We start from the raw sequence: 26,291 nt of genomic DNA, 5'->3' as shown, positions 1-26,291 counted from the left end.
ATCTCAATGGAATTGATTTTCGATTGATGGATCATAGAACAACTTTTCGTTCAATCAATAAAAATGTACTTTTTAAAAGGGAAAAATGTTTTTCCCAAAATCTAATGAAAATATCTTATGATACCAGTTATTTAATAAACTTTTTTTTTCACTGAGAAAAGATAGTTTTTTTTTTAAATTTAAGTAAATTAATCTGATTGTGTTCAAAATTATCAAACTTTAATGTAAATAAATACTTCGAACCAAAATATTCCATTTTGTATCAATTTTCCATTCAATTTCTCTCTCGTCGCCACCTGAAAAGGTACCGACAATTGTCACCTAAAATCGTCACCTGAATGCGACGTTTCTCACCCACGTTGACTATCAGAATAGGGTAAGAACTCACAAAGTTCATCCGAAGTGACGTTCCTCACCCAAACCGACTACTGGAATAGTGTGACTTGGGTGAGTCGACTATCGTCACGTCACTCGCGGCGCAGAATAAGGGCCAACATGTACCTGGCAAGACAATAAAGGAACTTGAATGAGAAAAATAAATCATTAATAGGAACAAAAGTACGGAATAAATTGATCTGTTTCCTGCAGAGTTTCAATAAACAATGTAAGAGAAATCATCAATCCTCAAAAATCAGTCTTTGAACCAAGATGAACAGGAACTATATTGAAATAATCAAAACAGCTTCCTTAAGCCGTTGTCCTTGGCGCCTCTACCCAAGTTCCTGTATCAAATTTTAAAGCAGATAAAAATATCTCAGGCACATCTCCAATTCTATTATATGAACTCAATTGGATTTTCCAAACGACTACAAAAACAATCTATCTCACAATAATAAAAAAATCTACCGTTCACCCCAAAATACGTCCCATCATAAAAGATTCCTATTAAAGCCACACGATTCCCAGGGACTTAAACCTGGCACCGATTGTGCCAGTTCCACAAATTTCGCTCATCCACCAAACCGGTCGGTCATCATCGGATCGGGATCCAGTCTTTAGCATCCATGAATATTCCAGAAAGAATCCAGTTCAAGCTGGTTTTGGTGATAATGTCGTCAATCTGATTCGGTGGCGGTGGCCGCGGCACGAGAGAAGCTGGCTATTTAGTCAAGAAAGAGCAACAGAACTCGAACATTCTGCTTTCGTCTGGCATGCATACTGCCTATAGTATGTACCTTCATGTGCATCGATAATGCGGGAATCAATTGAACTCATGGCGCAAGCAAAGCAACGATATGCAATTCTGACGCCTGGTAGGGGCACATGGAATGTTGGAGATCAATTCGATCGATCCTCCGAAAATTGGTAAAATTTCGTGCATATTCTAAATACAGACACATTTTGATACCTTTATTAAACTATAATAAATCAGTTAAAGAAATATCCAATCTAGAGGTCACCTTCAACTAGCAAACATTCATGAAAAAAAACTCCGTACGACCAACGTGTTCCAAACCACGTGAGCAATGCATTAATTTCTCAGAAACAATGATCGCCATTCAGTCGGTTATAAGTGACATCTCATAATTGAATAGTGCCATCTACTTCCACTCCCGAAAGGCTTGACTAATTTTTGCACTAAACCCATTTCAACGACCCGTTCTCTTTTGAATTGCAACTAAATGGCAAATAAAGGCGTCAATTGATTTGCCATCTCATACTCCTACCCACCCTTTTACCTACTCGATTGTGTTCTGCTGGTATTCGTTCGATAAACCCTTTTTTACGATGACGCCGACGAGACGTCGACGTCTAATTTCAACGATGTAGGTGCATGAGTATTGCAAGAGCGTGCGGTATTTCCGTCTTTTCTAATCTTGACAGGTACTTCCCCCTTTTTCGTTTCGTGGGTGTTCTGCAAGCCAATACGAAACCGCGGTGAATGGTTGACACTGTCATACAAATTTGTAAGAAGATGAATTGAAAATGTTGTATTTTTCATCGCAGACTATGAAATTTTTATCAGTCTTCTTAATTTGTTTCTCAATTCTTATTTTCTCCTGATAAAATATTATAATCCAGTTTTACACAAATTAACAATTTTTTCATCACTTTTTGAATATTTTGTAATAATTTCCTCAACGAATCTCGAAATCTTCGTTTCCAAACAAATTAACATAAATAATTAGTTTAGCTTAGCTTGATTGACTACTCACGTCCACCTCAAGTCCCGAAATGCCACCTTAAACTATTACCGAAACTGATTTAATACTTTTGTGTTCGACTTTATTCCGCCATCGTGGAATAAAGTGGCTAAGTAGAACGAATTCCACATCGCCCATGGTTGCTACTCCGTGATTGACCGAGGCCATCAACTTTGTCCAGTGGGTCAAAAGATTCGTTTCTGGGATTGACAGCATATCCTCAATGAACAAAACTGATGCTCTCTTTATACATCAATAACGGCGCCGACCACGTCCTAGTAGTCAATAGATAGAGTGGAAAATAAGAGAAAAAGGATGCAAGTATAGTTAAAATATAAGATCTAAAAATTCGGCTGTACGCCATCTACCCAGATTTCTTCTCTAAATCTTCTAAGCTCTCTACCGAAACTTCTGTGCTTCTGAAGAGGTCATATTTAAATTTATCCGGAAGTTAAGATTTACACACTTTTTTGAATCAAATTCATTTACTTTAGGTAAGAAAAGTAATAACCTTTCGATATCTTGAGACTTGGTTTTATTGTATCAACTAAAATACTTATTGATAAAATATGTTGTATTGCTTCTTCCAGCAAAAAAAATAGTGTTACATTCAATGGAAAATAGAATTTAGATTTGTCTTAATTTTTTTTTCTTCTCTAGCGAACTGGCTTTTGGCTGCCTTTCTATCGTTTTTGTGACGTTCAAACTTTGGAAAAATAATCAAAGTTAAGTAATTTTTATGTTTATTTGAATTTCTTCCTAAAAAAACTGTACGAACATAAATCTTTAGATTTGTTTTTGAATTTTCTGATTCTATGAATATTTATCTAAAGGCCTTTTTTTATTCATTTTAAATATAAAGAAAAAAAATATTTTTGTTGGTTTTCAAGTGAATATCAACTTTCAGTTTTTTCTGGGACTTATTGGGATTTTGTGTTTTGAAAACAATACAGAAAAATATTACTATTTTAATATGTAAACATTTTTCCTCATCTAATTCGACACTTGAATGTCTTTGCAGTACAATAACCTGAAAGTTAAAGTAAATATGTAGTAAATTTTAGATGATTTTTCATTTCCTTGTAATTAGGTGGATATTAATATTAATTTATTATACTTAATTGTACAGTTTGACTTCTGATAACTATTTTATCGAGTAATATTGGGCAGCGTGTTTTATTAATTTTAAAACGGTTAATAGTAAAAGTTTTATGAATATTCTAAATTTTGAAAATTCATTTCTTTTAAAACAAATGATACTTATCAGAAAGATTTTTAAAGCACTACGTTCAACTACAAAAAATGGAAATATTCTTCGCAGGATCAATTTTTTTCAGAAAATAATATCGAATCCAACCAATTCAATACATGTCCGCTACTTAAACTTTATTTATTATCGGGAATAAACTACATCTTTTGTATCCGTTTCACTTAAAATTATTAATAAAGAATCCTATTGAACTTGCCATGAATTGAAATTTTCTCCAATTTCCAACTTACCAAAAATAGTACCACTTACAGTGCCCAACAGAAAAAAGAATCATCCCCTCTAAAAATGCTGATATTTTCCTTTCCAGTTTCTTTAAATATTTTCGAATTTCAAATAGTTCATTGGAAGGTTGGTAACTTCAAGATTATTTTACCATTAGGGTATGTTAAAAAGACCAATTCACGGTTTATTCCCTCATTTTATTTCACATCACGGAGTTTTTTTTTATGTGGCCATTCAAAAGTAAAATTTGGAATTTCTGAAAATTTACCACATTTTACAGGATGCTTTCCCCTATCCAACGCTCTATACGCAAAAAAAATCAATCGGGGGGTCTAGAACAATTTTTTTGAAGGTTTGCAAACAAATTTCACGGGTAAATTTTTATAATTTTCACAAATAGTTTCCTTAAAACTTTAATTTTTTTATTGTAAAGCTTAAGTGAATTAAGATTTCTCAAAAAAAATATAATAACTGCAAACATTTAGATGAAAAAGTTTTTTAAACCAAAAATTTGGACAAAAAGTTATATTTTTCAAAGAAAATTTAAAAATTATAAATATTTTTTTCAGAATTAGGTGTAAAAATAACGGGCTACACTAAAGAAATTGTACAAAAATACTATTAGAAAGATGTATTCTTTAAAATTGTTTCTATCGAAGACAGAATGCAGTTTTTAATGGAGGGAAGAAAGTTACAATTTAATCATTGAACATTATACCACTGACCATACTGACTGTCCAATTTCGTTTTCCGGATAATTTTTCTAACAGTACGCAATATCGATTCCAGAGTGCGCATTGATCGATTTGAAGAAATGCTATCCCAGTTAGGAAATGCCACCCAACTTTAAAGAAAAACAGGCAATTTTTACGATAAAATCGGGCTAAACAGGTAGATTTTTCCTTCAGGGCATTTTTTGTCAAATTTTTCAGGTTCGCCACCTGCCGTCGGTATTGTGAACCTACAAAATCTGTCAAAAAAAAGAAAATGGTTAAATTTTTGTTCTAAGTGTCATGTCAGTGTGATCAGTGATTATATTGTCTCCACCTTAAAAAAAACAATACAATTGATTTTCTAGCTCGATTTGGGCACGAGATTCTACTAGGATGCTTATTATTTTTATAAGAATTTAAAAAATACAAAACGGAGTGTTTGATTACTTCTTGCCGGTCTGAATGGAGCATAATGTCAGAATTCGGGAAAAGGTTCCGATCCTCAAAAGATGAAATATTTACATTTTAAATTCGAATATCACATTGAAAAAAAGACAATAAAAGAAAGTTTTTTGCAAGTTCATTACAACAATTAATTTTGTGAACAATTTTCGAATGCATGAATGAAAATTTATGAAATTTTCAGTGAAGCTACCTAGTGAAGTTTACATATGCAAATTTTTGTGACGTTCTGTCAAGTGGTTCTTGAGATAGATTTTCGAATTATTGCACCATTCTAGATCCAACCAAAACACAGTATCAATTTTTTAGGATCTATGCAAGCGTTATTCAGGGAGACAGGTCGCATTTGGAGGGAACCTTCTTTGTATATTCATTGTTTTGTTTTAGTTATGTAACACAGACTGATTTGCAGCTTCAGTCAGCCACTTCAAATGCTATACATTAAATTTTACATTTATTTTCTCTTTGTTCATCTCCGGAACATCAAGGCAAAACTTGTCAATGAAAAGTTTCTGGCTGGAAACCTGTCAGGTGCACGCTAAAGATTTCGTTTTGCTGTCCATTACGAAATAATTCAAAATATCTTTCCGCTAGGTTCCAGTATTTTGCGCACAATTTGACCACCGTATTTTGTATATTTTTACCGCGGGTAGCTTTTTATCTAGCAGAAATGAAGTCAGGCGTGTTCATTAGTCAGCTAGATGAACTAGTGAGAACTTTTTTTTTGTCACTTCCCCAATCAAAATTTCTGCTTTGCGCTTTATAAATCTCTAATATTCCCTACCTTCATGGTATGAATCATCTTCACTTCATGAATACTAAACATTAGAATGAAGTAGCACACTTTTAGATCCTCTAGGACTCTTTAAACGATTCACCATATGAGCTATAGTCGATTAGTTGATTTCTAGCTGTTTTTGAGTTTCTCACTGGAACTTTCCTGAATTTTTCGTGATCCTGCCCAAAAAATTCATTTAACGACCTTCTGTATTAAATAGATAACCACTTGAAAGAACGTCACAAAAATTTGCACATGTAATCATTATACTAGTAGGTAGCTTCACTGAAAATTTACTCAATTTTCATTCATGCATGCAGAAATTATTAGCAAAACTAAGTGTTGCATTTTTTCGAATACACTCCTTATTATATAAATAAATAATATATTTTAATTTTTTTTTAGATTACCAGTGATTGAATTTTTTATACAAGACTGCTCACTAGTTTCAGCACAGACTGATATGCGATTATATAGACCATTTTTTCAGTCTTTTGCCTATTTTTTAGCAGGCTTCACATCTTTTCTCAAATAAGTCATGGTATGTGCCCAAAAATTTTCAATCGGTCTAGCTTGAGGACAATTTGGCGGATATATCTTCTTCGGTACGATCTGGACTTTTTTGGATCTGTACTAAGCCATCGTGTCTTTTGAATACTGAACTGATGCCAAATCCGGCCAAAACAGTACTGGATAATCATGCTTATGGATCATGGGCAGCAGGTGACGGTTCAGGCTAGGATTGGTCGATCTCGGATCGATCTTTGCGAGATCGATCTTTTGAACTCCAATTTCCGATTTTTTGGATCGATCCTTTAGCCTTGAAAAAATCGATTAAATCGGTTTATTTCCGATCCGATCTTTCGATCTTTTTAAGTTTTTTAAACGGTCACATGAAAGCTTGCTCAGCATGAATTAAGCATTTATAGCATTTCACTCAGCACAAGATTTAAGTTTTTATCGAAACTTTCAAGTTTCATAGTCAAAGCTCTGTAGAATGATGTTCAGTTTTTAACTGAGACCACAATAAAAAGAATTTCTAGACAAATAAAGCGTGAATCTACGCTTGGTGAAAATAAACTTGAAAAATTTGTTGCTTGAAGGATTGGACTTGAGCCTCTAGATGATAGCTGAACACGTTACCTTTGTATCATAACTAAGCTTTTCCATTTTTTTTTCTGAACGTACCCGGGCCGTATCAGGGCATTTTTACCCTAAATCGTGGTGAAAACTGTTCATTGGTTTTAAATTTCTTGACTTTAAAGCCAGGCTGTATCCGGGCAAATCTCACCAGGCTCAACAAATATTGTACCTGGACGCAAAAACCAACAATTATGCAGGAAAATTTTAGATTTTCATCTGGATTTCTCTAATAATGAGGAAAATCCAGACTATTTTTGTCGAGATCCGGGCAACCGTTCTTTTCAATTATTTCTCTGAAAATCTTTACAAGCCCTGATAAATCCGGGCACTTGAATGCTTGACCTATAACGGAATTGTGGTAATCAAAACATCAGCGTAATTAAAAATCTTGACTGTAGCCTTTTTATAAATTAGCATTTTACCGTGAACTAATTTAAAATGGCGGATTTGTAGTAATCAGTCAAAATACAATATTTTGACTAATTCCTAACTAACGTGCTTATAATTTAAACTTAAAGAATATTTTTTATAGCTCGTCCCTCGTACTATATTCAAATGTTTGAGTTTTCCTGCCGTTTTCCACTATTTGCTTCAGCATAAAGCAACCCTCAGGCAGCACCTCTCACAAAAAACAATAATAGATCGATCTTGCAGAGATCGATCCTTTTGTTTCGATTTTTTAGGTGGATCGATCCTGGAACCATTCAGCTGAATCGATCTTGGGAATCGATCTTTTGTAGAAGATCGAACAATCCTAGTTCAGGCACTCTCAGACGTAAACAGCTGTATTTATTGTGTCAGTGTTCACGCTCATATATGGCTTGCCAAATCATTGCCTTTTTACCGAATTTTTCGGAAAAATGGATGTCTCCGTTTCATCAACTTTTTGGCCATCTCCAACAGTGTAATACTGGTCACCTGGAAGCGTTTTGTGTTCAAATTTGCAAAAGGTTTCGTCGACGAGCAGCAGTCTTCATACTGGCGCAAGCACGCATGACTTTCCGGTCCAAAGTTTTGTCCACCGGACCCACTTTCCGCCTAGATTTTTTTGTCCGCTTCAATGCTTACTTGTTCCATTTTCGCCAACTGACTTTTCCGGGAAAATGCTTCTCATTTTCACGAATATTATGAAAACTGAAGCTCAAGATGCACAGAGTTTTAAGTTGAACTGTAAACAATAACACACAGCAGAAATCAGCTGCTTAAACGTCATCAAATTGGAAGTTTTTTCAATGAAAATTGTCGAATACGTGAAGCAATCTGAAATTTCCCTTGCTCTACAGGTCTCTTTTTTCAGTCATTATACAGTCTTCGAATAAGTTGGATAATTGAACTGATAATAAGATAAGATCAGAGAGAGAAATGGCTTCTCAAAATTGTTAGAGTGTGAGCTGCTTCACGCGATTGCATTATTTTATGAACGCTACTGTATCTGTATTTTTTTTAATAAGGTTTAAAGTTAAAGGGCTTTTCAACCCAAAAAAATACATATTTAGAGAAATTGACTGAAATCAGATTTATTTTTTCATAGTAGTTCAAAGTACTACTTTAGTATTTATTTTATTTTGGTGGAACAATTTTTAAATAAATTTCGCGTGAGCTTTCATTACGTCGTATGAAACTAAATGTAAACAAACAATTTTAATACAAAAAAAAACACTGACTAAATTAGTCGCATCTTTTTTCCATTTAGAATATTTGTAGTCTGGACAACATATTCTATATGTGAAATACATATTTTATAGTTGTTTTGATAACTTTTGCAGCAATTTTCTAGAATTCTTAAAATGTTTCGTACGACGTAATGAAAGCTCACACGAGAAATACAGAAAATCATGATCGTGCATTTCTATTGAGATAGTTGTTTGCCTGATGTTGGTGTGAAAACTTATCCTCATTTTTCCTCTTGATTAGAAGAACCAAGGCTATGATTGCATAACCTTTATCATATGTGAGGAATAAATCTGTAAATATTTATATAGGTGCTGTTTCTCATCTGACTGCACCCATTTCTGTTCGTTACAATACTATGGAAAACACATACTATTTGTAAGTGGAAATTTATCAAAACCCCTTTTTTTACTGTGTATTTATCCACCAGAAACAACAATTTCGTCAGCATGACCATCGATTAGGTGTTGACCAGTGTTCCAAAAACAACATCACAAATTACTGTCTAGAGCTAGATGGCCGACAATCATTGTTTGCTCACTTCATTGAACAGGGCTGATGCAACTGTGTGGGGGAGGATCGGTTCCAACCAACTCGACCGAGCGTTATCATCAAATCGTACTCGAGAGTCAAGAGCAGAAAATACAGCAAAAACGAAAGCTTACTCTCCCACCGCCCATTGAGAAATAATTTCTCGCCCATGCATCGATTGGACTCACTTGAGTTTATTCGACTTGTGTATGGGTGTGGGAGTTGTTTTTCTCGGGAAAGCTTTTTCCCACCACATCAATGAAGTCTTCTTCGTAGTAGTTGGGGAACTTTCAAGTTCACTTTCACTGTGTTAGATTCACCAAACGTGAGTGTGATGGTTGTCATCTTAGTATGAGAAAACAAAATTATAGCAATAAACACGTGGAAGGCATTCAGAATCGCTCGAGCTCGAGTGGCACTGCTGATGATAACGTGCCGCCCATTCAGAAAATTTGGTAACGCTTCTCCGATGACGATAACGAAAACATTATCATATGGTCGACCTCTTCAATGGGGGGTGGACGGTATTATTTTTCGTTTTTTAAAAAATGTTTTAACCATGACTGAAATAATCGATATCTTATCTTGGAATTATGATTGTTATTATCAGATTTGTGATACATCAGTTTGTGCATTGATTTATTTTAAGATAAAGAACAGGTGGAATACGAAGTTCGAATTTTCTTTTGTTTACCAATCTTGTACCTACACATATTTACCGAACGAATTCAGACTGTTGTTTAAACTTTTTTTTAAAAACATTAACGTTTTTAACAACTTTTCTTTAATATTAACCTAATTGTTTTCTTTGTCACTATCAAGCGATCTGAGTCATACAAACGCTCGCTGCTCAGAATGTTTGTTTTTGTTTTTTTTACTTTTGACAGATTGTGTTATCGAAAGGCTGAATGCTGATCGTCACACAACAGCATTATCAGCTGGATGGATTGGGGTTACTACTCCATTCAGGTAACATCAAAATGATTTGCTTAGCTTCTACATATCGGATTTCCTACAAAGGCAGATCGACACCTTTCTATAGATTTTCATTTGTCAACGGCTAAGGCTATGGAATATGACAGCCTTCAAAGCCGAAGTAACAATCTGTTCCGAAAGTTCTAATTAATGATTCACTCGACATTAGGGCGAGAATGGTTCTGATACCGACCGAAAGCTATTTTGCAAAAAAAAAAAAAAGCACAAATCTGTCATTTAGAAAACAACTTAATCATTGTTGTTGACAAACATGCGGGATACATGTGGAAAAACACATCTCTTGATGGCGTCAATTCTTGGAATACGTTAAAAACAACAATTATATTTTTATTCCATTCCAAACAAATCGGCATCAGAACGTGCTACGGGCCCTGTTTATCAACTTGATTAGCTCGATCGTTACAGTAACTGTCACAAATGTGGTATGAACGAACATGTCAATTAAACTATTTTACGTTATCGTTGAAATTCACTAGTAGGTGATAATAAATTTTATTTGTGAATTGATGCTATATAACTTGAGCAGAGCATACTCAGTCGCACTTTTGATCACAATTCACTAAATCCAAGACGAACAACTTGGTTCATAGAGTAATTTTTATTGTTAGACTCGAAAACACCCTGAAAGTCATATAAAAATTTCATAATTAGGCTAACTCATAAAATAAATTCGATGATCTTTTTTCTTCTTCTATTTTCTCGCCGATGCTATTTTTAGCACGACTCGGAACTGTCTTATCGACTGGCTCCTAATATGGTCTAGTTACTGAGACTATATGACCAGCGTATCTGTTTATACTCCGTAGAGTTTACAATCTTTTATACTCCGTAGAAATATTTTTCATTCTTTTATGCTCAGTAAAGTTTACAATTTTCGTTACACTGTTACATTTCATGGAATTAGTGTTCATTTTAACGTCCGTTGACTTACAAAATTTCCTTAACCTAGATTTTAGGGTGGTGGGATTCGATCCCTGGATCTCTGGCTTATGAGCCAAAGACGTTTGCCATTAGGCTAAACGACCACCGATGATAAAAATAGCTCGTCAATGTTGATGTTGAAAGCTGGCAGAACCCGCAAAGGCTTACTATATATTTTTACCCTACATTCAAACGTACACAGAAAAAAATCTGTACTTTACACTTCATGTAAAATTCAGTCATATGTGTTGTATATTATAACGCAGCCCTGAAAATAACCACGCGTTTCTCATTCGGATCAATTTTTTGTATTTTTACATGTCTTTTGCTTGAAACGATGTTTGGAATAAAAAACGTTACAGTCGCACACAGGGTGTGTCTAATTGTTTTTTAGACGATTTTTATAAATATAAAAAAGGGAAATTCTTTTAAAACTGTTCACAACATATATAAATTATGTTTTATTGCCTTTTTACAGCCTTTTTCAAAATAGTATATTACTCCATAAAATTTCATAAACTTTATTGGATAGAAGTGATATTTTGTTCAAACCTACAATTCACCTCTTGTCCCTTATTCTATTTCTTAATATAATAACAGCTCTAACCGATAAGGTTGATATGAAATCTTACAATTGAAAATGAATGGCACAAAAAGAAGTCATACTTATGGTTTAAATAAAATATTAAAGAATAAGGTTAACAATATTCTCAATTTATCGTTACCAAAATTTCAGCACAAGAAAGCTTTGTTTTCTCTTTTTTCTTGGATTTAAGTTTAAACTTTTAAAATCAAATGAAATCAAGTTCATAGATTTTTAACAAGTGAATTGTTGGGGTTTGTTTAATATTCAAACAAACAAATGACAAGTTTCATGACCACCTCCACACATTCCCGTTGCTATGAGCTCATTAAGGAATCTTTCGCAATAATTGTAATATATTGAATAACAAATACCCTTTTTGAGGAATAGAAGAAACTTTTCAATTATCTATTTTTCCTAAGCTCTTCGTATTAGTGCATATCAAAGAAATTTTATTGATTCTATTTTTTTCAACTATACGTTCAAAAAACAAATATTTGAGATAAATTTATGATTATAAAATTTCTATGAACTTGAAACTGATTTTAAAACTCTGATTTTTTTCTATTATTTTGTTATATTTCCCATATAGGGATTCAAAAATATCATATTATAATCAATTCTAAAATTCATTTCCCATTGTGAATTGTGGGCCATAAATTTTATTTCTAAATCTAAATGAAATTCTGAAGAAAAAATAAGAAAATATCTGAATTTTAAAACTTGTTCTAATCTTAAACGAATAAAATAAAATTTGAATCGTTTGTTTAGAACAGTAGCAACTTTGCAACAAAGAAGGTGTGAATAAAATGAAAAATAGTTTTCCAATTCCTTATATGGCACAATTTCCCCATATTTTGAAACGATTTCGGAGAAATTATTAAAAAATCATGAAATGAAGCAATTTCTGATAGCATAACTTCTGGGAAAAAGTTGTATAAGCTTTCTTATTGATTTTTTAAACAGCTCTTCGAGAATAAAAGAAATATGACCAAATTTCAAAAACATTTAAATCAAAATGAATCATAGATATTTTTGAGAACAAAACGTTATTCAGTCTTCTTCATAGTTGTTAAATAAATTTAAATACTTTATATCAAACATTTAATACGCCTTTCTGCGATGCCAGGAATAGTTAGATCCGTTTCATTTGAATTTTCTAAAAATTGTCGAATTTGTATATATTTTTTAAATTAAGCTTTTCAAATGGCCTCGTTATATTTGGACTTGCCCAGATATTTAGTTCAAAATTTAAGAACAATCCGGTTGCTCAGATTTTTGTTGAAAAATGTTCGAATTTTCCCGATTTTTTTCACTTTATTTGCTTAAAACGAGTAACTAAATTTACTAACTAAATTTAGTAACTAAATAACAAGTTTTGTCAAAATAAACATGAACGATTTTATGGAAGCCTTAATACAATTGAAATTCGGCTGATGGGTTTTTGATCAAAATTATTGTTTTTCCTCTTGATATTTAAGCAATAATTTATGTGTTTTTTTCCCAAATTTGCGCGAAAATTGCTCGATGTTTGAGTTCAAAAGAAAGTTTTTTAATAAACTGCTCAGATTTTGCAAGTTTTTAGTTCAATTAGCCCTTTGTTGTCTGGCCCGGATACGATCTGGAAAAATTCTGGCAACCTTATTCTAAGGCATTGTATCTTTGAAATTAAAAAATCTGGATCCTTCATGAAAAAAAGGATAATAAATAGATTAAGTATTTAGTATTTAGTTGTAATGTAGGTTTATTAGTTTCTCAACTGGAATTTAAAAACAATTGCTCATTTTTTAAATTGTACGAGCCATTGCACCGAATCTTGAGGTGATAGACAAAATCTGACGAAATATTCGAATTCATGACGTCTAAATCTTTCGAAACAGTTATCTATACACATGCATCTATTCTCCTATTAAATTTTGGCATTTCGATGAATTATGATACTCAAAGTAGAATTGTTAGACAAACATGAAGTACTGTTAGGTGAAAAGATTGTACTGCTTGTGTAATTCTTTTAAAAATTCTTGAAATTTAAAGGCATCTTAATAATTGAAATTGTCTAGTTCGCTTGATTGCCTTTTCTCCAGAAAAAAAATTTGAAGCTGCATTTTGTTAAAATCAGTACTTTTAATTAAAAGTGTATGAAGCAATACAGAATTAAAATTTATATGGTGGTTAGCACAAAAAATTAATTCCTTCATTTCAAAGTTTTATTTTTCTATAAAATCCTGTTTAACACTTACTGAATACTTTTACAGAAAAATAATTGAAAAAAATCTTTTTCCTTCCTCTGTTATGTAGTTTGTAACTTACTGTTTTAGATGGTGATTTCTGGAAACAGCATAAAACAAAAATCAATCACTATGTCAACTTAATTTATTAATCTAACAATCCATACAATGATACATCTAAGAAATGAAAAAAAAACATAAGAATACTGAAAATGCAGATATTTTTAGAACATTCATTCTTTTGGTCGCGTCAGAAATCCTTGATCGATGTTTTTTTCGATCTAGTAAGGCTATTGAAAACTTGGACTTAAACTTACCACAATCTGGTTTTTCTTTTCGAAAAAAAAAATCTATGTTAAGTAGAAAAGAAGAAATTATAAAACACGTCTTAAGGCAGGTTTAAGAAAAACGATAAAAAATAAACAAATGTATTACAAAAAATCAGGAAAAAAATTGATCATAAATTTAGAATTCAAAATCATAGTAAAAAAAACAACAGAATTTTTTATTTACAATACACAGTCATATTAGAATTTTAAATGTAAATCAGACTGCATTTTCTCTTATTCAGTGTTTAATTGTTTCTAAATCAGTTGTGAATAAATTTAAAAATCATAATCAAAAATTTGATAGATCCAAATTTTCAGTTTGGAAATTATGAAATAAAAAAAATGCCATACAGATGGAAACATACAAAATTTCAAAACATGAATTGAATTAAGAAAATTACTGATGCTCCAATTAGAATCAACATTTTTTATTCATGTTTAAAAATTCAAGTTTAAACTTTGAAAATGTAGAATTTACAGATGCAATTAATTTTAATACGGTGATCTGAGTGTTTCATTTTCTCTTTTTTTGTTGAAAAAGTGAAGGTTTTCCAAGATTTTTTTTTTATTTTGCCGAATTTTATATACTAGTAGAAGCAAAATTATAAAACACACACACTGCGGGCCAAAAGTTTGGGATCACCTGCTAAAAACATGCAAATTTTGATCGTTCATATCTCAGCCGTCTTAGGACATATTGCAAATCTTCTGATCTCATTTGTAAGATAATGAGCAATAGCTATTTTGGAGGTATTTTGCCCAAAAATAATGTTTTAGTAGAGAAATGAATCCAACTTAGATGAAATTTCAGGAACTAGATAAGAGAAAATCGATGTTGAAAAACATGCAAAAAAAATTCGCCTTGTCTCCCGGTAGGACTTGAAGGCGGAGAGGCGCAAGATGTGGGTTCAAGTCCCACCGGGAGACAAGGCGAATTTTTTTTCGCATGTTTTTCAACATCGATTTTCTCTTATCTAGTTCCTGAAATTTCATCTAAGTTGGATTCATTTCTCTACAATAAAAAAGTTTCGCTGACTGAATGTTTGAGTCAAGACCCATCTCTGGGTCGCAATTTAAAAATATAATGTTTTAGTTTTGCACCTAAAACTTAACCTAAAGTTAGAAAATTTTCAAAAAATCGCACTCAATATTCAAAGCCGATCATCTCGGGATAGGGTGGACCAAATTTCAATATTTGAGTTGCATTAGAATCCTTATTCTATACTTCTCAAAACACAATAAAAAAAATTGTTCAAACATTTAAAAATGTACTTTTAATTAATAGAATAGACACTTAAGTTATCGTCCAAAAGTTTGGAATCACCCCTCAGTTTGGTGTATCGACCAAAAGATTGGGATCATTCTTTTAAAAACATGCAAATTTATCTCCTATCTTTCTTATCCAACATCGTATCCAGATCTGAAGGGTTTATTTGGAAGCTTAGGAATTGTTGTTTTTTCATAAATTCATACAAAAATTATATTTTAAAGTGAAAACCATAAAAAATTTACCTGAAATTAATTGTTTTTTGAAAGTTCACACTTATGATACTAAATTTTTCATAGTTTCGATTTAAAATTTAATTTTTGAATGAATTTATGAAAAAACAACAATTCCTAAGCTTTCAAATGAACTCTTCAGATCTGCAGTACGATTTTAGATTAGAAAGATATAAATGAGATAAATTTGCATGTTTTAAAAAAAATGATGCCAAACTTTTGGCCGATACACCATACTAGGGGTGATCCCAAACTTTTGGACGATAACTTAAGTGTCTATTTTATTAATTAAAAATACATGCTTGAATTTTTGCACAAAATTTTTTGATTGTGTTTTGAGAAGTATAGAATAAGGATTCTAATGCAACTCAAATATTGAAATTTGGCCCACCCTATCTCGAGATGATCGGCTTTGAATATTGAATACGATTTTTTGAAAAAATTTTAACTTTAGGTTAAGTTTTAGGTGACAAGATCTAACAAAAACAGAAATTTAATTTCTAATGCAAGAACTGGACAAATCTAAGTAAAATTTAGGTATTTTGAAGAGGAATGTGCAAGAAAAATATGGAAGTTTCAATTTTTTATAACAATCCATCAGCAGCCTTTAAATGGCGTTTTAAGCTCCCAAATTGTTCAAAGTTAATTTTGATGAAAACAAATTCTTTGAAATTCGTTTTTGAGCTCAAAAATCAATATCTATCATAACTCAATTTAAATTTTGTGTTTAATTTTGCAAATAATTTGAATAAATTTGGGTGAACAGGACTTGTTTGACTTTGAACGAATTTTTGTTTGAATATCTGGGCAATATGGAATACTTATTCTGAAGAGTTTGTTATTACTTCAATTTGTTTCATCAGATTCTAAAAGAATAGTTCTTCGACATTCCACTATGTCTACAAAACCTTTTACTCCACTTTTTATGCACTTATCGTGTAGATTGATTCATATTTGTTTTTTTTAATGTACACTACACTTTAGCGTATTTAAAGGGACCATGCTGATGAGCACCAGCCGGACGTTATTCATAACATACCAGGCCATAAGCAAGGTTGCCGAAATCACAGAAAAATCTGTAATTTCACAGAATTTTGAGCAAATTTTCATCACAGAATATGTGTCACAGAACTCAGAATTTTGAAAAATTCACAGATTTCACAGAATTTTTGAATTTTGAATCGATTTCCAAAATTATGATTTTTTAGCCAATACTAAATTTAGATTTTTTTACCTTAAATTAAAAAAGTATGATGGGATATGTAATTTTATTTGATTTTGAAAAACTTAAATGTAAAAATAATCCAATTTATCATGAATTTTCTATGAAAATAAAGGAAAAAGCATCACAGAAAACCATCACAGAATTTTTGGGTGAAATCACAGAAATTCAGAATTTTTTTTCTCAAAAACACAGATTTTTTTTCGGCAACCTTGGCCATAAGATGAATAGATAAGTAGCTTAGAAAAAGGCAAATATCTTGCAAGTGGCCAGTTTTTCATCGTTTTAGCGCATCATCATGCTTGTCAAAAATCGTTTTCCAAGCGCTCCAGGCATTTTTTCATCTTCCGTCTTGCCGTTTTCATAATTAATAGTTAATGTTAATTAGAATGCACAACGTTGAAGTGAGACTTTTTAATGAGAGAATCTTTATCAGGAAAGAATTTCAGATTCCAGTATATGAATTTGTTAAAACAGTAAAAGGAATGTCTATATTCGATGAAGAAATTTCAATTCACGACAGGTTTTAAAAATTCGCATTAAATCTCAAAATCGTTTTCTGGCTAAAATCGCATGTGTACTAAATCGCCAAACACAGTCTCTTTAGTATTCGCCAGTCAATATCTAGTGATTGTGTGAGTCGTGTCAAGCCAACCAACCAACCAACACTCTGAACAAACCGTTAGCAGGTTCAACTTTCTGCTGGCAAACTTATCGTCGGAGACGGACGAGCCTCTTGCTGCTGCTGTATATAATACTACATATCTACTATGTAAATACTACTCAGTCCCTTACGAGCTACTTCTGTTCTGGCGTGTCGCTACTATTTGGTGTGGTGAAAATGGAGGCACGTCATTTCGGCCTTAGCGCAGGCGCAGACGCATCTGTCTCGTTGCCGTGCTGCCCACCACAAGCCGTTTAAATTTATCATTTGCGCGTCGCGCACAGACACCACTTAAGCACTAGGTGGGTACCTACTCGACGTGATGCGGTTCGATGTTTTCGTTCGGTTACTTATTTGTAGTTGGTAGATTAGCCCGATCAATTATTGCCACTCGAGGAATGGTTCTGGTTCAAGAATCACCCGATGTTTGATCACTTTTAGTTTGGAAAGCCATAAGTGCCACTAAGCCCGAAAACGGCTTGGTTTCATTACTGCGTACCTTGACTGAGTGTGAGCGCAAGTTAGTCGAAGTTATTAATTTCCTCAAATGGCTTCTTGGTAGTGGAGGATTGAAAAGTCATATATTTACATTTCGTTTCGTGTTTAAGTGGCAACGGAGCGAAATGTAAATATAGCTTACGTTTGAACCAAACCCATCTTTGGGAGAATTTTGTTTTGATTTTGTTTTGTCAGCCAAGTCTGGGTTTTTTCGAGTGCATTCAAAAAATTAAAGAGCAAAGGTAGAATATTCAAACAACTACGATGTAAGGGCTAGTTGTTCTAATAGACAACTCCGAAGTAAATAAAATGTGTTGAATGGCAGCAATTGCGTCGTTAGTCGCAATTTAAAAAAAATAGATTTCGGAAACTAAGAAAAAAACAAAACAAGCTTTCGAGGCGCTAATGAGCTACGCTAATTTAAGTTATTCTGGCTGTGTTTTGGTTGCTACTGTTAAACGAAAACGTCATAGGCGATTCTCTAAATTAGTTCCAGACTAGTCAAAAAGTATTCTTAGTAAATATACTTTTTTTTGTTATGATAGGTAGGTACTAAATAACATCGACTGATAAGCAAAAAAAAACAACATTCCTTCAGGTGTGGATTACCAGTTAGGACAGAGATTATAGACCTACAACAGTACCTAGTCGATCGAACCGGTTCCAAAACCGGTCCGGGAACGGAACATATCGTATAGGCACTAGACAGCAAGCATAGTAGCATTTTTTTGTCTCGTGTACTGTAGGAACATACTGTACTGATATTCTGGGAAGCTGTCAACGGATCATCAGAAAGAACTCGAATGTGAATTCTTAGATGGAAACAAATTAGAAAAACCAACCGACAGGGGAAAGGCACGTCCTCTGTCAATTTGTTCACAATTGACTTCAGTTCGAAAATAATTTTTAAAAATTCTATCTTCTTACATTACACTATTGTAGACTGGTCTTTTGGTTCCGAAGTTCATAAGTTTCAACTGATGTATGATTGTATGTAAAATGCCCCCATCGATATAGGGTATCCCATTATGTCTAAGCACGGTTTAAAATGAACATTATAAACACAATTTATGAGCAAATGAATTTTTTTACGTTTATGTTCTCTAGAAACTTCTTTTACAGTGATAGTGAATCAAATAAAAAAAAAATAGATTCCAGTCCATCGTAGTCCAATGATCACATTTTTGATCGAAGATTACTCAAAACTTTCACAAAGACTGATTTGCGACGATTTCAACCACTTTTTCAGTCTTTTGCTAAGTTTTTTTTATAGAATTTGGAGGATTCAAATATTATCTCAAATACAATTTCGTACGGGCCCAAAAAGTTCCAATCGGACTCGCTTGAGGACAATTAGGCGAATTTATCTCATTCGGTACGATCTAGACATTGTTGAATTGGTACCAAGCCATCGTGTCCTTTGAGCTTGAGCGAATGGCTTGGAATGCGTGCCACACTTGAAGGGTGTCCACGATCAAATTGCTACACACAAAATTTATTCTCAAAATTCGAGTTTTCATCCGATTTCCATCAAATTGTCAGGGATTGAAAAATAACTATTATACCTCATTTTACCATTTTATTTACAGTGCATACGCAAATGCCCGCACCTTGGCCTTAACTCCGGCCATAAGATTCTGCACAACAGGGGTGCCAGGTGGTTTCGTCAAAAATCAGGACAACTCGAAGTTAAAAATCAGGATTTTTCAGGACACCTCTTTATTCATGAAAACAATAAGGATATCTGCTTAGATTGCATAAATAAAGGCGCAATACAGGTGTTGTAAACTCCTTGATTTATGCAACAACAGTACGCAGCTTGTAGGCTGGCCGGTAGTTCTTATATAAAAACACAATTTAAATATCATCTGAACCGAAGATTATCATCTGTTAAATGAGTTTAACTATTTTATAACCTATTTATTCGATATTCTCAGGACATTTCAGTGACAAATTTTCAAAAATCAGGACAACTCGAGAGTTTTTGAAAAATCAGGATGGTCTCTCGAAAATCAGGACAAATCCTGATAAATCAGGACACCTGGCACCTCTGCTGCACAACCTGTGAATCAACCGTTTTTTGCATGTAAATCCATACTTTCTTCAGTTCCCCGACTGTCTTCACAACCTTAGGTTGTTTAAGAAGGTGCTGCTTCATAATCGCCCAGAACTTCTCGATGAGGCAGAGCTCCGGAGTGTTGAAAAGGTTGAACACGAAATTGACCTTACCACCATACCACTTCAGCACGTCCTTGGAGTAGTAGCATGAGGCCAAATCCGGCCAGAAGATTGTTGGGACGTTGTAGGCCTTCAGGAGAGAAAGCATCCGCTTCTGGAGGCACTCTTTCATGTCCCTGTCATTTCATCGTGTCTGCTTCCCGCATGTGCAAATTGCTTGCCAAACCAGGAATTTACTCGCAAATTTGGACATCTTCTGAGTGCGGACGTGCTACGGAACGCTGAACTTATCCTTGGCCGTGAAAAACAGGTTGCTGGGGATCTGTTTGAAGTCGGCCTTCACATATGTTTCGTCGTCCATGATGTAGCATTCAACTTTCGTCAGCATGTTGAGGTACAATTTCCTGGCACGGGTTTTGTCGGACTTGTTCTGCTTCTCGTCTCGATTAGGAGCCTTTTGCTCCTTGAACGTTCGAAGCCCAGCCTTAGTTTTGGCCTTCTGGACAAAACTTGGTTAGGTGCAGCTTCTTAGCCACACCCGAACGGATGCGTTCGGGTTTCGGTTGAACTATGCGGTTGTGATTTTTGATGTTGTACGGAATACTTTTTCCTTCACTTTTGGGCTTCAAACCGGTTTTCAATCGTTCCTCGAACCGCTTAATCACTCGCGACATCGTGAAATTCGCGATTCCCAACGTTTTAGCAATGGAACGATGCGAGAGATCCTTGTTCTCGTGATGATTGCGCATGATTTTATCACGCACGAGCTGTTCTTTCGACTCCATTCCCGCGAGTTTTGATCACAGGACTTTAAAACTTGCAGGATGTAAACAATGCACTATGAACTAAATCCACCCAAATTTTCATTAAATTCTACCCAACGCACACAGGGGAAAACCATGTAAAAATATGATCAATATTGTTTACGCCAAAACGGAGCGTTTTAGACCCATAGTGTCTTCGGGACATTTTACCTACATTTAAAGCACTTTAAAATGAGCTTTAGAAAAACATGATTCAATCACCTAGCAGTGAGATAGAAAAAATATTTTTTGTAATTTTCATTTTAGAGCAATTATGTATTTGGCAAGTTTTTAGATTGTAAAAAATGTAGCAATTTTGTTGAAGACGTCAACTTTGTTGAAGCTAACCCAAAAAAGTTAGAAAGGTTCAAAATAAAAAAAAAATTATTCAAAATTTTCAGTTTTTCAACTATATCTTTTCAGACCGAGCTTATTCTAGCAAAGTATGTTTGAAAGAGTTTTAAGTCACTCAAAATCAAACAGTTTTGTTGAGCACACTTCATAAAAATATTCAGACTGAAACGACTTAGATTGCAAAAACTAAGAAAAAATAGCTGTTTTCGAAATCGAAAACGCTCACTAAAGAAGGTAGTAAGTTGCTATCGAAATACCGGTATATGAACTTTTCATTTACCGTGGTTGAATTAAAAGGAATCTTTCGATTGCTTTGATTCTGTTGTGTATTTAAAAATGATTTTTTCTAGCTTTTTATTTTGATAACTGGTAGAATTTGAGTAGAATAAAATATTTCATGGTTTACTTTGATCACTGGCACTTTTGATATATAATTTAATATTTTTTTCCATTTTCCCAAATTAAATTCAACCATCAAATTTGTGTTTTGAATAAATTACTTTTAGATCAAAATGGATTTTTTGTGTTGTTTTTTTTTCGAGAATTCACATTGCAAATCGTGATCAAATACTTTTTCAAATTCAAGATATTACAGCGGAGTTTTTCAACCAACCACACAATGAAAATGACAAGAAATGTGATTTCAGATGAATAATAATTGACGATTATTATCATTTGCTTAAGCAATTTTTTTTAATTATGGTGTTTTTTTGACATAATCAGAAATTAACTTTAGAATTCGGATTAAATTTCTGATGTACGCAGCTTAAAATTGTGCTTTTTTTCTTGAAATTCGCATTAATTCCCTAGTGTTTCGGGAGTTTTGACTTCAAATTTTTAAACTAGACTTCTTAAAACTTATTTTCAACAAATTTCTAGTTCTAAATAAGAAACCTAATTTTAAATACTTTTTCAAAGACTTACCGGGAATAGCATTGATTTAAAACTTTGATTCTAATTTATATTGAACCTTTCCGAAAAAAATATTTTTTCGCTTTTGATTGATGGCCATGAGTAAGAAAAGATTTTAAGAAATCAATATCCTTATTTATTGTGCATTTTTGAAATTTTTGTTATTTAGATTGCAAATTTTTCCATTGGAAATTTCAGTCAAATATAACAGTGATTAATAAACAGCACGTTTACATCTTATCCGACGTTTCGGCTTTTGGTCTTGGCCTTCTTCTAAGGAGAATTACGTATTGTACTGTAGATCGGCAAGGTTGCCGAAAAAAAATTCTGTGTTTTCGACAAAAAAAAATTCTCAAATTCTGTGATTCGAACCGAAAATTCTGTGACGGTTTTCTATGACGCTATTTCTATGAAGTTCATTGGGAAATCATGTGAATTATCAACAAATTGGAAACCGCTTATAGTTTAAATAGAAAAAAAAAACAATTTACATTACCTTGTTTTATTTTTTTTTATGAATTTGAGTCAAAAATAAAAAGTTGAAAGTGACATTAAAATTTAAAAATTTGGAAATCTGTAAAAAAATTGAGAAAATTGTGATTTCTGTGAAAAGTCTGTGATCTGTGACGAAGTTTTGCTTAAAATTCTGTGTTAATACAGATTTTTCTGTGATTTCGGCAACCTTGGATCTGACTTCAGATGCCAGAACGCCAGTACTATGACAATAAACCCTTGTTTACTATCTGGCTCTAGTAGTACAGTGGTGAAGCTGTCTAATTGGCAAGGATTGGTAGGATTGAAAGTAAAAGTTTTTGCTTGCTCGATTCTCGCTACCCGACGGCAATTTTTTTTTCTTGTTTTTGGGATGTATAATCAAATAGGATCTCATAAAATGGTTTTCTTCATTAGCTTAAATGTAGTGGTCATGCATTACATCTCCCTGACGTTTGTTTCCATCCTTCTTTATCTTGTGATGGGATAGGGAGGGACATAAAAACGTGTTTATTTTGTTTCCTTCAGTCATACCCATGCGGTTGCGCTGGGAGGTTAATGCCGGTGGCTCAAATCTAATCACCACCGCTTGCGTTTAATTTAATGCCAATGGCGTTGACATATTGAGAACTCATGATTGGAGTAAGGTTTAATTTTGGGTGTAGTAATAGACTGTGTCGATTTGGGGTCATTTTTAAGTTTTTCAAACCCTGAGGTCTTAAAAAGCAGAGTTTTTCAGAAACGTTTTCATGAGTAAATTTGACTTTTAGATTTGTATGAGAAAATTCAATATTTCGTACATCATTTTTGTTTCTTCTGTGGAACTGGCCATGCTGATGGTTTTTGTGCCAATTATTAAATTCTTTAAAGGAAATTTTCCGCTGAACAACTTTGTCTAAGACTGTTACTTCGTATCGTATTAGACAAAAAGTTATTAGGTGTTGAATGCGAGCATGTCTTTTGGCATTGAAAAACAATAAATTCAACTGACATCACTGCTGGGTGCCTAGCGAGGTATTGCATGACTACTTTTTATACAATACTTTGGGAGGCACCAGCAGTGATGTCAATTAAATTTATTGTTTTTGAATGCCAAACGACATATTCCTATTAAACAGCTTACTTTTTTTTTGCCTTAGAAGATACGAAGTTACGATCTTCGACAAAGTAGTTCAGCGGAAAATTTACTTAAAAGAATTTATAAATTGGCACAAAAACTGGTACAAATAAGTACAAAATATTCAATCTTCCATACAAACCTTAGTTCAAATTTACTCGTGAAACGTTTCTTGAGAACTCTGCAAGAATCGTTGATGAGTTTTTAAACAAAACGAAGCTTTTAAGACTCGAGGGTTAAGAAATTCAAAAATGACCCCAAGTCGACTCAGTCTAATCCAACAGTTTGTTTTCTTCTAACTTCTTCAGTACAATAAAAAGTAAAATGTTGTACAAAAAAAAAGATATCCACGATTTCCTTTTTCAGCAAATTCAGTCCTGGTCAGTAACAACTCAGTGGCTGATGGATCAAAATTCATGAGAATCTACGTCTGCTCCTAGTATCGGATTTCTCACCGGTCACAGTCACAGACTGCCCGGGAGGGGGTTCAAATTCGACTAAGTAATCAAAACAGAAAACAATATCACTGCTGCTGCTGGCCTCTTGCTTGTCAGTCGATTATCACTCTCTTGATTTTTTTTCTCATACCACAAACCCCCCCTCAAGACTATCAACAACTCATTATAAACCTAGATGTAGAGTAGAGTGACAACAACCGTATCGCGTATTTGGTTAGTTAGCGTGTTTAATGTTGTTTTGTGTGATTGAATGGTCTGCTTGACTTCAGGAGACTGTGAGAGATGGTTGAGGAACATTGGAAGTAGGAGAGTAAAAGTTGAACTCGTTCGTTTGTTCGTTTACTGCAAGGAAAACACATCCCAAGGAGCGAACCGAGGAACAGGAAAAATTATTCAGTTCATTCAGGATTAAACTTTCGGCGCGGACGGGAGCCAATTTTGCGTACTCGAGTGCTACCTTGAAAACTGTGTGTGAGCGTGTTGATCGTCGTCGGAAGTCTCACGATACGGACATTCACAGGGGTTTGACACAATACTGTGACCTGCGTGCGGTGATATTTGCTGTATCACATAATATTCAGATATTCAGGTGCTCGTTGGAATATTCAGAGCTAGCCCGTGGGCTGAAAAAAAAGTGTTGTATGCATTTCCAGTTTTGTTAAGTCAACAACGAAACAAAAGTGCCACGATCGCGTGTTGCAATCAGGAAGTAAACCGTTAGAAGTCTTCCGTCGTTAACTTTCCTTAGAGATTGTGAACTGTTGCTGTGAAACTTTAGAGTCGTACAACTGAACTGCGCATTTCTGTGTTTGGTACAAACAGATTTTTTCTGACAACAGTTTGAAGTCATATACAAATTTTGGAACACACTTTCCAAAACATTTCTCAACGCAATTCTGTGGAATAAACAGCACAATCATGGGAGTGATCAAAGATAACCTTAGCAAGGTAAATAACCACCAATTACAGAGTCCAATCGTTTTGGCAATACGTTGAGTCATCTAATGAGTGTGCCGGTTGTATTCTGACGCAAAATGATAAGAAAGTGTCCCTTTACTGTCTCCAAAAGATAATAATTTGAACTCGTTTTTCGAAGGAAACGAGAAATAAAAAATATTTACCCTCAAAGAACCCAACACCAATGGACAGCAGAAAATTTCCCGGGGAAAAACTCTCATACGTACCGGTGACCTTCAGTCCTCCTTGGACTTGATCGTCAAACGACTTCATCTTTTACGCGCGCGGCGCTGTTCAATCTCTTCTTGAGACGTGTAGTAGCCAGTAAGCCCCAGCTATTTCGACACACCGCCAAGAAAACGATCGAACTGAGCAAAAGTTTACATACTTAGATGGATTCCGCCGAGAGGTAGAGAGAGGATTTCACCTTCTCCGATGATGATGGTTGATTTTGTGATTTTCTTCTCCTCAGATGCAAGAGCACTTATAGAGAAGTACCTATCAGTATCTAGTACGAACTTCGTACTTACTCTGCGCATACCACCGGAACGCAATTGTAAGACGTCATTTCATGTCAGCCCGAATGTAATCAAACAGGCAGCGGCGTCAATAAACACACACGTGGGTGGTCAACGCGCTGTGTTGACATTAGCGAATTCTCTTTTTTTCTGGCACTTTTCACTTGCATCAGTGATAAGGAGTTCCGCAAATCTTGGGAAGGGGTTTAAAAATTTCGGAACACATAAATACGGAAACAGCTACCTTCCTCTCTTTTGATGATTGTGGGATCAATGTGTGAATATAAAAAAGCAACACACATATTTTTATTGAACTATTATCTTCATTGATGGCTACGTACAGTACCGTTCATAATTGTATAGAAATTGGAAGCAAGCGCACTGTCACTTCGACTTTGAACTTCCATAACTTTTTACTCTGATGATATTTTTAGATCAAATTTTTTGCGTTAGATAGATCAACTATCACACTATCATATCACAAAATTTGAGCTTTCTGGAGTTTGTGTGGCCTGAGAAACAGTAATTTTACGAAAATCGGACTTTTTGGACTTTTCTCATTCAAACTGCAATATCTCTGGAACTACGCAACATTTTTTATTGAAATTTTGCGCAGTGATTGTTGAA

At 33.9% G+C, this 26,291-nt stretch overlaps 1 protein-coding gene across 4 annotated transcripts in view; it reads left to right on the top strand.

Moving 5' to 3' along the window:
* Positions 1–26,291, top strand: part of LOC129748889 (hexokinase type 2) — a 127,545-nt gene that overhangs the window by 38,486 nt on the left and 62,768 nt on the right. The window contains exon 1 of one of the 4 annotated variants that reach the window (XM_055743673.1): positions 24,595–25,137. The exons of the other annotated variants lie outside the window; for them this stretch is intronic. Within the exon in view, the coding sequence (XP_055599648.1) occupies positions 25,108–25,137 (30 nt within the window). The 5' untranslated portion in view covers positions 24,595–25,107. Of the gene's footprint in view, positions 1–24,594; positions 25,138–26,291 lie in introns of those variants that run through there. 4 annotated transcript variants of the gene reach the window in all.

The sequence above is a fragment of the Uranotaenia lowii genome, chromosome 2 (genome assembly GCF_029784155.1).
Source record: "Uranotaenia lowii strain MFRU-FL chromosome 2, ASM2978415v1, whole genome shotgun sequence".
Classification (NCBI taxonomy): Eukaryota; Metazoa; Arthropoda; class Insecta; order Diptera; family Culicidae; genus Uranotaenia; species Uranotaenia lowii.
Note: the sequence above shows the minus strand (reverse complement) of the source record. Positions and strands in the feature narration are given on the sequence as shown.